The sequence below is a fragment of the Eimeria tenella genome, genomic scaffold (assembly GCF_000499545.2).
Source record: "Eimeria tenella Houghton genomic scaffold, Eth_scaff43, whole genome shotgun sequence".
In the NCBI taxonomy this organism is placed as follows: Eukaryota; Apicomplexa; class Conoidasida; order Eucoccidiorida; family Eimeriidae; genus Eimeria; species Eimeria tenella.
In genome coordinates, this window is record NW_013543362.1 from 198950 (window position 1) to 215215 (window position 16266).

General features: G+C 51.4%; 3 protein-coding genes across 3 annotated transcripts; 1 reads left to right on the forward strand and 2 right to left on the reverse strand.

The window, feature by feature from the left end:
- Positions 1 to 237: 237 nt before the first annotated feature.
- Positions 238 to 1029, reverse strand: ETH_00010600 (uncharacterized protein; the record flags this gene model as incomplete). The annotated part of the gene is made up of 1 exon (XM_013376993.1): positions 238 to 1029. The coding sequence occupies one exon, from the start codon at positions 1027 to 1029 to the stop codon at positions 238 to 240; it is 792 nt and encodes a 263-aa protein (XP_013232447.1).
- Positions 1030 to 1929: 900 nt separating this feature from the next.
- ETH_00010605 (uncharacterized protein) lies at positions 1930 to 5818 on the forward strand (the record flags this gene model as incomplete). The annotated part of the gene is made up of 6 exons (XM_013376994.1): positions 1930 to 2784; positions 3031 to 3188; positions 3420 to 3522; positions 3749 to 3877; positions 4058 to 4178; positions 4335 to 5818. 6 exons carry the CDS (start codon positions 1930 to 1932, stop codon positions 5816 to 5818), a joined length of 2850 nt encoding a protein of 949 aa, XP_013232448.1.
- A 7235-nt stretch (positions 5819 to 13053) lies between these two features.
- On the reverse strand, positions 13054 to 13654 carry ETH_00010610 (uncharacterized protein; the record flags this gene model as incomplete). Its single annotated transcript, XM_013376995.1, has 2 exons — positions 13054 to 13208; positions 13357 to 13654. 2 exons carry the CDS (start codon positions 13652 to 13654, stop codon positions 13054 to 13056), a joined length of 453 nt encoding a protein of 150 aa, XP_013232449.1.
- Between the last annotated feature and the right edge of the window lie 2612 nt (positions 13655 to 16266).

A 16266-nucleotide genomic window follows, 5' to 3' on the forward strand; every position in this document is an offset into this window, starting at 1 on the left:
AGAAGAGCAGACATCATGACAACTGGCTGTACTGCGTTGACTTTGGTGTCCTTAAACTTCAGTGTCTCCATTACTGAAATTCTCCCCCTGCCTCCCTCTTTTCACTCCTATTGCGGCTCTACCACTGCAACAGCAACTACACCATGAGCGCCGCTGCTATCTTTTGCAGGACCCCGTCATACTGGGAAAAATGGGTTCAGTTGCTGCTTCACTCACTGCCACAGATGATGTTTACTGTCACTGCTGCCGCTGTGTTCGCTGGCAGCACCCTGCTGCCCATGCTGCAATCCTAAGGGTAGTTGTCACGAAGCAGAATGAGACGAAGAAGAATGAGAAACGCAAGAGGTGAGGCTTAACTGCTGCAGCTGCCTTTGGTGCTGCAATGACTGCCCTTAGCAGCCATGGCCTTTGAGATCCGTGGCTGGGTGCAACTGGGGAGGCGAAAAGTTTCGCCGTTCCTCTCCAGATGTCTCCTGGACTGCCTCTCTGCTGCTGCAGCTGACCTGAAACCGAAAGAAGCAGAAGTAGAGGCAACGGTAGGTAAAGAAGCGCACTGCAGATGGCACACAGCACTGTCCAACTCGTTGGGCCATAGGGAAAGCCGAGAGCTTCAAACAAATAGTACGGAGATGCTTCCTCCTGCAAAATAGTGTTCACGGCAGCTCCAACCCCAACAAATGCGCAAAATAAATCTAGCCACGTCCCCATGTTGCGGGTTGTGCTCCTGCTGATGCTTTTGCTGCTGGTGTCGGCAACATTTATTTGTGCTGCACTCTTTGGGACCCCGCGGCCAGCATCGACCCCGGCCCGTTCCTGCGGCTCATTTCTGTTGCTTTGCTCGCCTGTGCTGATGCTGCTGGCTGCTGCAGTGTCAATGCCCTGAACTATCCGCATACGCTGGGCTTGTCGCGCCAGCAGACGTTCCTGTCTTGCTGCTGCCCTCTGACGCAGGACGGCAGTCGCGTCTTGCTGCTGCTGTTTCTCCTGTGACGCGTCCGCCGGAAGTGAATCAGTCTTCGGCGCCTCCATAACTGCAATCAGATTGTTTTGGAGACTGCTCTCTGTGTGTGAGTTGGTCTCGGGAGCGGCACGGGCAACCCAGGAGAAGCAGCCAGAGCAGGCGGGGCGTTACCCACTAACAGGCACACTGTGTAGATGTTTCTGTTAGAGAACAGACGCATGAAGCTCCGGAAATAACTAAAGCCACGTGCGCCTTCTTCTAAACAAGCCCTGCATGCCTAGGAGCAGCAGCAGCGGACGCTGCTGCTGAGGCAGCTGCAGCTCCGGTAACGGTGGCCGCCTCCTTGCAGTTTATTTCTATGAATTGTGTTACATTCATGTAGTTTTTGTAGATTCGCAGCAGCAGCTGCTGCTGAACGGCCTCTGCTGCTCGTGTAGTAGCAGCAAGAGCAGCAGCAGCAGCAGCAAGTCAATGGTTGGCCTTACCTTCGCCATTTTTGCGGCACCACTTGATGGCTTTTATTAAATTTTATGCCTATTTATTTGCTCTGTGAATCCAGACGTGACATCGGTCCCGCTGCAGCGGTAACAGCTGCAGCAGGGGCAATGGCTTGGGAACAAGGCCAGGTACATAAGCCTTTTTTTCCTACCATTTCCAAGTGCTTTCGCTGTAGGATCTGACCACACCTAGCAGAGGCATCAGCTACAAAACTTCAGTAGTAGGCACGGCAACTAACGCCGACATAGTGGAAGCTATTGCAGAAGAAACTTCACTTTCGGAAACTTCGAGACGCCAGAGGACTCTGCCCAGTATTAAAACAGTTTATGTAATACAAACGCGGGGGCGAAGGACCGCGCAATGCACAGAAGGAGCAGCAGTAGCGTGCGCAGGGTCGTGAACAACTTCATAGTGAGCGCCGGGTTTGGCAACAGCAGCACGAACAGCAGGATCAAGAGCAGCAAGCGCAAATGGGGTCCGCGTTGAGTACCGGGAAGCATCCCCTAATAGATTCGTCCTTGGTATTTCCAGCCCCCCCATCTTCATACAGCTGCAGCAGCGATGGCTTGTTGCTGCTCCGTTCCCGGTTTGCTATCACCTCGGGATCTCCTGCGGCAGTGCCAGCGTTCCTTGTGGTTCCTTCTCCACAATCTCACCTTAAGCTTGCTGCAGCCCTAAGGACAGCTCGACTAGCTGCTGCTGCTGCCGAAGCAGCAGTCGCTGCTGCTGCTGCAGCAGGCGGCCTCCCTCCCCAGCAGCAGCAACGCCGTCGGAGCAATATAGAAGGGATATGCGCATCTCCAGCCGCAGTGGCAAGGACGGAGCTGAGTGATGGAGAAACCGAGCGGCAGCAGCAGCTGTTCCAGCAACTGGAACAAAGGAGAAAGGAGCTGCAGCAGCACATGCTAGTGCTGCAGCAGTTGCAGCGAGAGCAAAGGCAGCAGCGGGTCCTGCGCCGCAGACAGACGCGCAGGGCCTTGACTTCACAAGCTGAAGAACCAGCAAGTACGACAGCAGAAGCAGAAGGTGGAGAAGCAGAAGCAGCAGCATCGGTAGTCGCTGCTGCTGCTCTTACGATCAGTTCAGCAGCGGATACTCCTGCTTCTCAGAGGGAATCATTCCTTCTCTCAACAAGTTCAGAAGCAGGGGAAGCGAGCGCAGCAGCAGCAAGTGACGCAGTATTGACAGCAGGAAAGAGTGGCAGCTACTGGGACACGGAAGCCACGGGAGGCGGTGTAGGCAGTGACTATTGCATTCTTTACTTCCATGGAAACGCGTGCGATGCCAACATGGTCAGAGGGTGGCTGCAAGTTGTCGCAGACGAGGTGCTCATTTGCAGCTGTTGCCGCTAGTACTGCAAGTGTCACTACTGCCCGTGCCGCTGTTGCCCTCGGCAGTAGTGCTGCTGCTACTTCGGAAGCCTGTTGTGACACTGTTTTTACCAATGTTGTTGGAAGGCCATTCATCTGGACTGATTGCATATTTGGCTCTCTCTGTCTCGGTGCCTGCTGCCCCCTGTATTTTTGTTTTCGCTAAGAAACACACGTCTTGTCCTTGTGTACGTTCTTTAGTTGGGCATCCCTATTCTGGTCTTTGAATACCCGGGCTATGGCCTCCTCTCGGGTATTGCGTCTTCTTCTTCCGGGATCGACCGCTGTGCCAAGGTCGCTCTGGAGTTTCTCGTAGAGCAGCTGCAGTTTCCCCCGGAAAAGATCATCCTTTGTGGCCGGTGTGGACCATCAACCCTAAAGAACCAACCTTCTACCCTACAGCACTAAACTAAACACCCAAGCCCTTTACTGGGAGTTATCGGCTCAATTTCACGCTAAAGAGCGACATTTTACCGGACAGCAAAGGGGCCGCAAGCGATTGGCTTAGATCGCTGAATCGGTTTCAGTGCTTTAGGTTTATGGCTCTTTGCATTGACCCTGGAGGTGTAGGGCTTTGGGTTTTTCTGTAGGTCTATAGGGACAGGCCCTGCTGCTTTTCTCGCCTCTCGCTTAGCCAAGTGCAACTTGCAGCTGGGCGGCCTTGTGCTCATATCTCCTTTTGCATCCATGGCAGTAAGAACCTCTGTCACAGACGATTACAGGCAGCTAGCGGCCGATCGCTCATACCAGGTTCTATTCCAGGTAGCCGTAGACAATCTACCCATTCGAAGACGCGTTTGACGGTTCTTCGGCGTTTTATATAATGTCGAGACACATAAAAATTGGAAAAGTTTGCCGCTCTGTCAAGAGGCATTTGCTTTCATGCGACTTCTTATTCTTGTACACTGTGTCACTGCAGGCCCTTGCAGCTGATATGGCGGACTTGCCTGAATCGTTGGCACGTCTGGTGGTGACTCATCACTGGGACACAGAGGCGGCCCTGAAGCAATGTCAGGGGCTTCCCCTCTGCATCATTCACGGACAGGAAGTCAGCGCTTTTGTTACTGAATCTGCGGGTGCCGCTAATGCTGTTACTTGACTTGATGTTTCTGCTCTTGTTTCGGAGTGTGCTTCCACTTTGGTGTCACAGGGTCGAGTCTGAGCTCGCATCTTCGTTAGGTTTCTACTTTTGGAACAGTTTCTGTTGGTTCTGCTGATGCTTTCTCAGGACGAGATAATTCCAGTGTCACACTCTCGCCGTTTGCTTTCGAGTGCGCTTCACTCTGCTGCGCTGCGAGTGTCTCATCTTCCGCCTCATGCGAATCATTCAATTGGCTTAGAGCCTGCTGGTGTGTCTTGACTGCTGCTGTTGCTTCTGCTATGGCTGGATCTATTTCGGCTGTGGGAATATTCACTTCTCTAGTAGTTTGACTGCAGCATTGTGAACTAAACTAGCTCTGTTGTTAAGCGTCATTTGCTATGATTGTTGTCATTTACTAATGCAGCAATGAGGGAGGAGGTACTTCAGCCGCTGCAGCTATTTCTCCGTAAGGTTCGGTGTGCTGCTCGCCTGAGAAGGCAGCAACAGCTTCACCACAAGAAACACCTTGAGGCCCAAGCAAGGAGAGCAGCAGCAGCGAATGCAGCAGCCACTGCGGTTGCAGCAGCTGCTGCTGACTCCCTTGTGGGTCACCTCCAACCCCAAGTGTCCCGGCTGCTTCGTGAAAGGACCAGCTGCGTTGGCAGATGGCAATTTCAGCAGCAGCATGAGGGGCAGCTCAAGCACGATCAGCGACAGCAGCAATGTGTTAAGGCAGCATCAGTAAGTTGCGATGCGGTGAGGTATTCTGCGAAAGCCTCTGGTGCGCAGAGCAGCACAGATAGGAGCAGCAGCAGCACTAAACGATGCTTTTCAGTTAAAGGTCGCCTGACGAGCCCGCTTACTATGCAGTCAGCTGCATTCTCACTGCGCCACCGGCCTCAACACTTGGAGCACATGCAACAGCAGCAGCCGTTGCGCCGCCGATCCTTGAAGCTTGTTCGCTCGAGATTGCTTGAGGTAGACAGCAGCAGCACGGACGATGATACTGTAGAGGAAAATATACCGCAGAAGGAGCATGGGGACGAAGATATACCTGAATCGTCGTTGCCAGCATCTCACAAAGCAGAAGTGGCAGCAACTTTAGAGGCAGTGGACTCGGACGCGTCAGAAACGGAAGCAGATGGTGCAGCTGTAGCTGCAGACAACTCAGCGGCTCGCTTACCACAGTCTTTCTATGGTGACTCTGATGCTGAGGCTTCTTCAGCTCCCGTTGCGACAGTAACAGCACCTAACGCAGATTTCTTACGGAGCCGCAGCACAGATACAGGAACAGCAGCAACAACACCAGCAGCAAGAGAGAGGATCAGTGCAGCGCGGGCATTTCTGGCTTCAGAGGCTAAGATTCACCGGAGACTGCTGCTGGCGTGCAGACGCATGCAGCAGCAGCAGCGGCTGCCAATAGCCTCAGCCAACACATTTTTCACGGGCAAGGCAACAGCTCCAGCGGCAGCAGCAGGCGCTCCTGCTGTCGCTGCTGTGGCATTTTCACAACAGACAAGGCGTTTGGGGACTGTCGGTGAAGCTCCAGGTGCAGCAGCAGCAGCAGCAGCTCGGGGCATAAAGGCCCTCCACATTCCAGCTGCCAGCCCATGTGGCAAGGGAGACATCAATGGCCGAACACCAGCAGCAGCTGCCTTTGCTGCAAAGCAGTTTCTCTCAAGACAGAGGACGTGCCATTCTGCCGTTTCGGAAGGAGAACGTTCAAAATTGGGAGAACGCTCCAGCTTAAAACAGCAGCAGCATCAACACAAACAACAGCAGGAGGAGCAGCAACAGCAGGCGAGTCGGCTGCTTTGCTCCCGACGAACAATTGGTTCATCAGCAAGAAGGGCTGTCTCACTCACAGGGGGCCACATGTTTTGTAGCCAAAACGCAGAGCAGCAATAGCAGCAGCTGAAGCAGTTGCAGGCAACACAGCGCCGGGCACTCACAACGAGTCCACAGCAGCAACAAAAACGGATCCTTCCGAAGCTAGTTGGCTGGTGGCCGGCTTCAGTACCACGCCACGTTTTCTGCTGCAACAGAAGCGGAAGTAGTAGCTGCAGAGGAGCCTGAAACAGTGCGGAATGGAGTGGGAGCACCAGCAGCAACAGCTTCTACCACCAGCTTTCTCAGCAGGGTAGCTGCAGGAGGCGTTCGAAGCATCATTGAGCTGAAGCTTCAAAAGACAAGAGATCACTGAACACGACGAACTAGGGAGCCAGGCAATCTGGGGCTCGTTGCCAACTGGTCATGGCTACTTGCTGACCCTCAACAACTGCCCGTGGCTCGGGATCGTACACTTCTGCACTGTACGTGGAGCAGCAGCAGAATCAATATCAGTAGCAGTCCTAAAGGCTATACTGATGGCATCGCTCGCATATGGAGCCGCATCAGGCGCTGCCTTGTCTTCCAGTACACCCGCAGGTGGCTGCCGCGAGTTGCGGCAAAAGTAGCAGCAGCCGCTCTCGCAACAGCGGCAACTGGCGGCAGCAGCAGTTTACTAGCTGCTAAAATCGCGCCGCGGTTGCTGCTTTCGGCCTTTGCACTGGGGCTTGGCTGTAGAAGATCAAGCACCATTGCAGGGGCTGCTGCTGCAACCACAGAAACAGCAGCAGCAGCAGCAGGTTTCGTTCAACTTGCTGCACTTCCCCCCAGCGGACGACAGCCAGACCGCATTTTGCACAGAAATTACCACCATGCCGTCAGTGCTGCAGTTGGAAATGTGCACGCTGCAAGCATCGTAGCTCAGCCTTTCTATGGCGCATGTTGCTGCTCTTGCGGAGGATTGGCTGGTAAGGCTACCCGGGTGCTCACTTATTTGAGCAGCGAGAGCAGCAGTAGTGGAGGCGGCTTCGAAAAGCGAAAGCTGCGTGCCATATAACGTACGGAGCAGCGCAGAGCCAGCAGCCAAATCAGGAGTAGGGTCATCTCCTTTGCAGAGGAACAGCAGCAGTGTGCAGCAGCAGCATTGTCATCTGCTTTGCACATGAACAGCAGTATTCTGCAGCAGCAGCAGTAGCAGGAAATGGTAGGGATGCAACAGCAGCTCATGTTGCTCTCACGAATCAAGCTTTTGTGGAAGCTTCAATAGCGTTACCGAGTCGCTGCGCCTGCAGCAGCGGCACTATAATAGCAACAGCAGCAGCCGCTTGTGTTGTTGCTGCTACTGCATTTTTCTTGGTAGGTATGGTATGGGGTAGGCGTACAAGGGTGAATATCGAGACCAGAGCCGGCGTACACCGGCTGCATTTGGTTTGCTGATGGGCATTTCAGATCCACGCACGATCAGAAACAGAACGCAGCAGCTGCTGCTGCAGCAACACTAGGATGAGCTGCAGCGGCAACGTTATAGTTAAGTGGTTGGTCATACAATTGTCATACAATTTACCTCGGGAATATGTAGATCTACTTCGCTTTGGCTAGAAAGAGGAGTCCTTTGTCGCTGGCGGATGCCAAGGCGGAGGCAGACAAGGCTTGCTTGTGGGTAGTTGAAAGGGACGTGAGTAGCCCTGCACAGCAATCACAGTTTTTCTTCTAGGCGTTATTGGGTTGCTCATGGAAGGGTTCACTGCTAAACATGGTTTGTGGTTCTAGAGCCCATAACGAACTCAACTCAGTATGTGTAAAGGGTTACGACACGTGGAGCGACTAGGATATGCTATTAGCAGCAGCACCCATGGAATCAGACTTTTTGAAGAAATTTTCAGCTAAACGCAAGGCAGTGCTTTCCATTTTTGGCCCTTTGACAGCAGCAGATGAAGTGAAATTCCCAACAACTGAACTGACGTAAGCAGCGACAATGGAACCACCAACAGGTGCATCAAAAAGCATAGGGGTGAATGCATTGGCAGCTGTTGCAGGGGTACAGCAGAACTTCGGCAGTGCTACAGCAGACGCGGATAGACAAAAGCACCAGGTGCAGCAGAAACAACAGCCGCAGCAGTGGAATTACACATGCTGCATCAGGCTGCAGTGTTTGTGGAGCAAAGGTGCATAAGCGGCCTGAGCACCACCAAGAGCAGCGGCAGGAGCAGTAGACCCACTCCTTTTTGCGATTTGAATTACAGTTGGTCATGCATTGGGGGAAAGTTTCCGATGCAATTGGTATATAATAGGTCACGCATTCAAGACAAAGCCCATAAAATTTACGAGCCACAGTTCCTGTGACAGATCGGCTGCCTCTGCACTGCTCTTTGATTTGGACTTTCGCTGATGCTGCAGCAGTACCTCGAAGTGCTGCAGATTGTTCTGCTGGCTGTACTGTTTTTGCTGCCGCAAGTAGTTCCCAGTGACGGCTTACACTTGAGCTGATGCAGAACCTCTTGATTTTGCGTTTGCTGCACCAGGTGCATATGTTGACAGCAAACTACAAAATCATCTGCTACAATAGGGGGCTTGCTGCTGCCAGAAGGCAATTTCACTGCATGCTTATACAGACAACATAAACTTGTGCCTAGAAAGCCAATGCTGTGTTGCTGCTGCTAGTTATTTATCGGGCCTTTAGCGGCTTACACACGAGTATTGGCCTTGCGAAGTAATGCGCAGAAGCAAGATGCGCGGCTCATGAACTTTTAACGCAAAAAACGTGTGGCCCACAGCAGTGGCCGGCGGGCTTTTGGGCTGTAGTGCGAAAGGGCTTGTGGAGTGCTCCAAAAACACCCTTAAAAGGCCCCAATTCGGCACTGCATAAGGGACTGCTCTCCACATTCTACGCAATATTCTGTCGAAAAAGCAACGCTGGTTTGGCACAAATCTGATATAGGAAGCCAGGATTGTATAACCGCTGCTGCCCTCAACAGATCTACAAGGATGTACACATATATATATACACATATATGAAGAAGCATTGAAAAGTTAGAATCTGCACCTTTTAACTGAGTAGAAAGTAATATCGGTTCACATTTGGGGCTTCAAACAAAGTCGCTTCCAGTTCGTTCCAATTTCTAGTTGTAACTGAGCAGCAAATAGTGCAATTGTGGTGCTCATTTTATAGAGAAAATGCGTCCTATATTTTTACTTCCGGGCTGATGTTGAGTTGAAAAGCAGCCATCAGTCTTAAGTTTAGTCCTTGCTGTTCCCAATTTCGTCTAAATCCGTCTGACTTCACAGCAGTTGATAGGAAGTTTTAGTTCTTGTTGTTCCCAATTTCGTCTAAATCCGTCTGACTTCACAGCAGTTGATGGAAATCAAAAGGCAAGCTACGAAGAGGCGCTAGATTCAAAGAAAGTGCCTTACAATTTCGGGCGTAGGGTACTGGGTCACCAGAGCAAGTCTGATGGGAGCCTTTTCGAGGCTTTCCACTAGGTGTAACTCATCCTAAACTTAACAGACTAGGACACAGGAAAGCATCATGAGCCGCACCCTCTTCTTCAGCGGCTACTGATGCTGCTCCTACTGGAAGAGCACAGCTAGCAAAGGAAAAGTGTTGGAGAAGCAGCACTGGCTGAAGCATCAGCAGCCGCAGCACAAATTTTAGCAACTGCAGCACTTTCACTTGCAGCATCCAAAGCAAATACTGCAGCAGCAGCTGGCTCAAATTGTTTTCGTTGCATGGGATTTTTCAACCAGCCTTCCAGCACTTGCTGAGGCGACGAAGTAACATCTGAGAGTAACACCTAGAAAGGGAGGAACTGCCTCTGGAGGCTCGAAAGTGCAGAGGCCACCAAACATCCAGGAGCGTCTCATTTCTGCAGCCTGTCGCTGCTACTTGCTGCTGCTGTTTGTTATTGCTTCTTGCTTTCGCTGCTCGTTCTTGCTCCGTGATGTAGCCGCGTCCTGCTGCTGCTGCTCGGTGCTGCTTCTTGCTTCTGCTTCGTGCTGCGTGCTGCTGCTTTTTGCCGCTTCTGCCCGCTGTTGTTTCTTGCTGGTGCTGGATGGTTCTGCCGGTATTTCTGCTTGCTATTGCTGCTTGATGCTGCTTGCTGCTGTTTGCTGCTGTTGCTACTTGCTGCGGTTTCTGCTGCTTACTGTTGCGTGCCGCTGCGGCTGCTGCGCGCTGTTCCCACGTGGTGCTGCTTTTACTTGCTGCTACTTGATGCTGCTGCTGTTTGCTGCCTCTTGCTTCTGCAGGGTTGTAGGGCTGCTGGCTGCTGCTGCTCGCTGCTGTTGCTTCATGCTACTTCCGGCTGCTGTTGTTTGTTGCGGTCCCGTATTGCTGCTTCTTGGTGCTGTCGCTTACTGCTGCTGCTTGCTTCTGCCGCTTGCTGCTGATACGTGCTGTTGCACGCTATTTGCTGCCGCTGCTGCCTGCTGCTCGCTAGTGGTCAGTGCCGCTATTTGCTGCTGCTGCTTGCTGCTGCTGCAAGCTGCTGTGTATTGCTGTAGTGGCCTTATGCTGTATGTTACTGCTATTGCTTGCTGCTGCATCTTATTTTTTGCCGCTGCTGCTTCTGCTTTCTGGTGCTGGCAGCTGCTGCTACTTCGTGCTGCTTGCGGCTGTTACACCGTGATTCGAAGAAGATCAAGAAGCTCGCTCCTCGATGGAGATCCACGATGATCTCCCGAACATGCTTCGGAAGCCGTTGAGCCTGCAGGACAGTGTGTATGAGCTTGTGAGGGATAGATGACTTCTTGCTTCTGCGAGTGGAGTTTAGAATACTTTGGGCAAGGAAGAGATGCTCATGGCATCCGTTTATTGGCATGAAACCCTTCTGCGACTTGGAGGCGATGCCCGACTGTATTGCCCAGTGGTCCTAGTAGCCCACAGCGCTGCGTAAAGTTTGTATATGCAGTCCTGTAGGCTGATGGGTCGCCAATTCTTAATGCTATTTGGGTCTCCTCCATTCGAAAGCAACACCGTCACACTTTGCTTCCACTTCGCTGGCACTCTACGATGCCGGGAACAGGCGTTGTAGAACGCAGTCATCGCTGGGACAAGCACATCTTCAAACCGCTTGTACACGAAGAACCCTATCCCATCCTGGTGTGTATGTTATAGACAAGACAGTCGATTCGAGAAAGTCCTGCATTATTCCTGGCGTGACGAAGAACCACTGGGAAATTCGGGAACTTGGCATAATAGACATCCATATGGCTCACAGTGGGCTTAGGCCGCTGCAGTTCATCAACCAGGCACAACAGCAGCAGAGGCGGCAAAAGCAACTTGGTAGGAACTTGTGGACATCTGAATGCTATGAAGCTGGGATATGGACTGCAGCAGCAGCATGGGGAGGGATAGGGAGTGCTGCAGGCTTCTGAATGCCATGACGCTGAGGCTTGGACTGCAGCAGCAGCATGAGGAGGAATGTGGAAAGCTGCATCAAGACGCCCGCGTCAGTAGCAACAGCATGAAATATAGACTCACTAAAAATATTTGCTACACTCACCAAAAATATTTGCTACAGTTACTTGGTGCTGCTGCTTTTTGCTGCTGCTTTCCTGATTTTGCTGGAGGGTGCTGTTATTTGGTGGTGCTGCTTGCTGCTGCTCTTAGGTTGTGCTGCTCGGAGCTGCTGCGTGTTGCTGTTGCTTGGTGGTGTTGCTCTCTATTTCTGCTTGGTGATGTTGCTTGGTTGCGTTGCCTCGTTCTTTGTGTCCATCGCCAGCAGCATCTGCAACAGCAGCACGGCGAATGCGTTTGTAGGTGTGGAAGTTTATTTTACAGCGACACAAGTGATACGTGCAGGGAGGAAGCAGAAGCATGAAGAGGAGTGCGGCGAACAGCAGAATCTCACTGTATACAACCAGAAGCAGAACGGAAGGCAGTCACGCCAGACTGTTTGCTGTTTCTTCTACACACCAGGCACGCGTCACATGAGTCGCATCGGGAAGCTATGTACTACTAGCGGGTCCCTATCAATCGAAAAGCTCCCTTGTGTACACTTATTTGATTACGTGCCCATTTCACGTTGTGAAACCGGCATATGAAGCTCTCAGGGCTCAGTCGTATAAGAACCGCAGCCGTGGCGGCCTCAGTTCGGCACGCCAGTTCCAGAACTCTTATGCCCTAGAGGAAGGGGAATCTGCTTGGCTTGAAGGCACTGTTTCGAGTCCGCTGCATCGAAGAATTAATCGAACGCATGGGCAGTAAAAGATCTGCCATGTAATCACTTTCCCGGCAAAACATGTACATCATGAACTAAGGAACTCCAGCAAAGGCGCTTGAAGTCTTGCTGTGCGCGTGTAGTTCACTTGTTTCTTGTGTGGTTGAATGTTGCTGTGCGCGTTTAGTTCACCTATTGCTTGTGTCGTTGAATGAGATGCGAACAAGGAACAAGCTATCAAGGTGATCTGAACGAGTGGTTCAGAGTTGGTATCCCATGAATAGCTAATGACAAATATATCAGTGCTGTTTTGCACTTTTCCCGATCGCTGGTAGGTCGTAACGACTGTGGATGCGATTTCCCGCAGAACAGTACCGAACTGACAAAGTTATTGGTGCGGCTACTTTTCTCGACGTTCCAAAGGATCTCTAGCAGTGGAGAGTTTGGTGGTGTAGCTCCACATACTATCTCCTTTCTATCGGTAAGAGTTGATCAAGGCACGCTTTCTAGAGATAAAGGCCTTCGGTGCTTCACTGGAAGCACGGGACGCACTTGCTGCACACCTTGAGAATGCATCTATGGAGCTTCTTAGGCCTTACTGTGCCTCTTTCCCGGCGTAGCAGAAACTTGGACAGCTGCCGCTTCTGTTGGTTTTGCAGCTGCCTGATATTTGATACAGCCGCATGTGCAAAAGGCAAACACTGATACTCTGCTCCTGTAGCAAGCGCGCCTCCTGCTGCCAGTAGGACACTGTCACAGGCAGAGAAAGTTGCTCTTGGCGGTCAAAACGAGCTCTGACCACAAAAGCTACACACACGTGAATGGTAATACAGTTAGACGCAATCCAGCTACGCCATTTAAAGTCAAAAGAGATAACAGCTGATTTTCGCCGCAGGGTATCTGCTGAAAGCCAAAAACGAGAGGCTGTTGGCGCTACGGAGGACAGCCGTGTATAGCGCAGTTGTGTCTGCGTCGCCGCACAAGCAACACTTGCTGTACAAGCACCTGAATGATATTCTGCAGGCGCTGCTCAGCTGCTGCTACAAAACTGCAGTGCTGCTCCGGCGAAATTACTGGTGGATGCTGTTCTTGCCTCCTGCTCAAAAAGTTTTTTGCCGGAGCTCCGGAACCAGCAGATGCCGCGATATTGTTGCTGCATCAGGTTTTGTACGCGTAAGAAGCGACAATGCACCAGACACCTAGGCCTACGAAGGCTCCTACCATCCCTCCAACAATTACGTAAGTGTAAGGGTTAGTGTACCAATTGAACATGCCGCGGGTCTGTTTGGACTCTATGGGTAGCGCCCACTGGCCTGAACAAACGTAACGACGGACAGAAGGCCTCAAGAACAATCTGATGGGTAGAAATGCGTATACGCACAAGTGCCTTGCTAGCTGCACGTTGAGGCATTGTATGTCGGCACTGCCGTAGGGCAGGCAGCAAGCGAGGGTCTGCTTTACCGTGGTATAAAAAGGAAGTTTCTTCATTGTCAGCAATACGCGAGAGCTCGGCGCCAACTGGTCTTGAAGTTGCGATAGCTGCCCCTGCGGCTCGAATCTGCTGTTGCAGCAAGTGGAGTGGCACTTCAGTCAGGCCGCTGCTGCCTTCGTGTTGTGTAGCCAGTCCTTCATCAGCTGCCAAAAGAACTTGCTTCTGGGCTTTATTTGCGTTGATTGCATCCGTCAACGCGGCCGCGCCCAGCAGGACAAGCAAAAGCAGCAGCTGCTGGGGCGCCCAGTGGACCCTACAAGAACCCATCTCGTCTTGCAGCTTTTCACGGCTGCAATACCCCCACTAATACCAGAATAAACTGTGTTAACAGTATGGGTATGCTGGAATAGAGAGTTTCCTTTGCCGTACGTGCTCGCCAGTGTGGCCTTCGAACAATGAGCGAATGCGCGCCACAGTCATGTCCTCTTCAGCTGCTGCAGCTGCCTTTTCCGTTCAAGCTCTTCCACATCAAAGCAGTGTCCCTAAACAAGATGTGTTTGAGCAAACGGAGTAAGAATATAGACTGGAAGAACTAGAACAGACTCCCGGGCTTCTTAGTACGACAGTTCGACGGGTTCTGTTACCATCGACTGCTGCCTGACGAGGGCCAAACACAGACGAAGAAGCTTTCTTCCAGTACAAGCGTGATGTTTTTAGCTTTAAAAACTATTAAGAAGGACAAAGCTAGAAGATTTGGAGCTTATGAATTGCCACCGAACCTGTAAGGAGACCAAAGGGCCAGCGGTCTGTCGGCAGCGGTCCACAAGTAATCGGGCCAGCCCTAAGGTGAGGATGCTTAGCCGCTATGCAATATTATGCGACCAATACTTCACTTTCTAGAGCTTTTATTGCCTTTTTCTCAGAGAATTGGTTCATATAGCCGCTAGACAGAAGTCAACGCGCTAATATTCACAGTGCTGCCACAGTTGCAAGGGCGAGCAGCAACTGAGGCCGGGCAGCTGCAGCAAAAAAAAGCAAGCATTACCGGCTCACGGCAAAATTTTACGTAATTAGCAAGTAACTACAGTTTACAGAAACTCTAAAGAGCATTAGCGGTCAGTAGAGGCGAACAGAAGCAACAAGCTACAGAAACAGTAGAATTCCCGGCACAGCGGGAACCGAAAATTGTAGCAGCAGCAACAGATGCGTCAGCAACGGTGAGGCACATGTCCTCTTATAGCACAGTTAATGTTTAATAAACGTTTCGTAGATTTTCCCCCTGAATGCACCCAATGCAGACCGAGCAAGGGTGAGCTAGCTGACAGAAGACCCCCACAGTATTGTGTCGTTATGCTTCGGTATTCTTCCGGCTGATGAGCCCTGCAGGGCGGATAAGGTAGCCACGCAGGGCCTTGTCGGGATAGCCTGAACTTCTTGAGGGACACTTAAGGGACAAGTTATCTTCAGTGAACTTGCTGGTTTACGCATAACTCCTTATCACGCACCATGCAAAAACAAACACAAGGCACACTCACCATGACAATGCGTTCAAGCAGAACTAATGATTAACACTAATGATTAGCATGCAACCAACCAATGCAACCAAGAAAGTAGTGGCTGCAACCATGCGGAAAAATCAGGTATAACCAACGCCACGGTCACCATCGCAGTCTAGCCTCTCCCGCAGCGTTAAAGGAGAGACGCCTTAATTTTACGCGAGCCTGCGTTTTGAAAGTGAGTTGGGGTGTGGAACAAGGGTCTGCACCAAGTCCTGCTTCTAACCTGTGGGATCTGCGGGCTTTTGAGGCGGCTTCCCCAGCCTCAAGCTTTCCAAAAGACCAGAGTGAGTAGTGTGTTAAAGTATTAAGCAAGCTTGAAAAGAGAGCTATTCCTGCGCACCAAAAGCAGCTTTATGCAAGCCAACGCGCCTCCGCGATCAAATTAGACACAAATGGAACTCAGCAGCTCGCTATCTGGTACTTCGTCTCCACTACTAGCATTGCTAGGGCACTCAACACGTGTCGAGCTCGAAGGGCGTCTTCTGTATAGATAAACTGAGTGCAAGTCGTCCACATGAAGGCAACGAATGGAACTCAGTAGCTCGCTATCTGGTACTTCGTTTCCACTACTACCATAGCTACGGCACTCAACACGTGTCATGAGCTCGAAGAGCGGTTGTTGTATAGATAGATTGAGTGCAAGTTGTCCACATGAAGGCAACAAAGAATGAAAACAACCCACATTCATGAAGAACTGTGGCTGCTAAAACGGGAAACCAATAGGTGCTGAGCGGTGGATGAGAGGCATGAGGCTTTGCTCTTTACGTGAGCTTCTTGGAGCTGGCAGCCCTAGGCTCCTCACTAATGGTAATCTCTCGAATTTCCTAAAGTTGCATTGCATAATATTCACTGGGTGTGTTCTCTCCTCCTTTGTACTTCTCCCTTTGAGCCTATTACTTCGAAGGACTGGAAATCGGCAGAATGGCCGAGTGGTCTAAGGCGCTGCGTTAAGGCCGCAGTCCGAGAGGGCGTGGGTTCGAACCCCACTTCTGTCATTTTCCTGCGCTTGCAACGCAAGGGTGTACTTCGCCGTTTGCTCTGCTGCATCGTTGCCATCTAGCTATGTTATACATACGATACTATCCGCATCCGCAAAGCAGAGAGTGCTATACGGTCAGCTAATTGAACGAAACCTGAAGGATATCAAGAAGTGTGAAGTGACTGTCATCACGTAGAAACACATGCAGGCAACGCAAGGGAGAAATGCACTCAATACCCGTTGAAAACAAATTGCGCCGAAGTAACTTGTCTTCGAAGTCAAGTAGACAGCGCGTCAACGCGCCCAGCTTGAGAGAAATGTGGATCCACTCGCTGAACTTGGGAATACATTGGACGGCCCGAATCGCATGCTTCGAGCCCAGAGACACTGCTTAGCGTCGT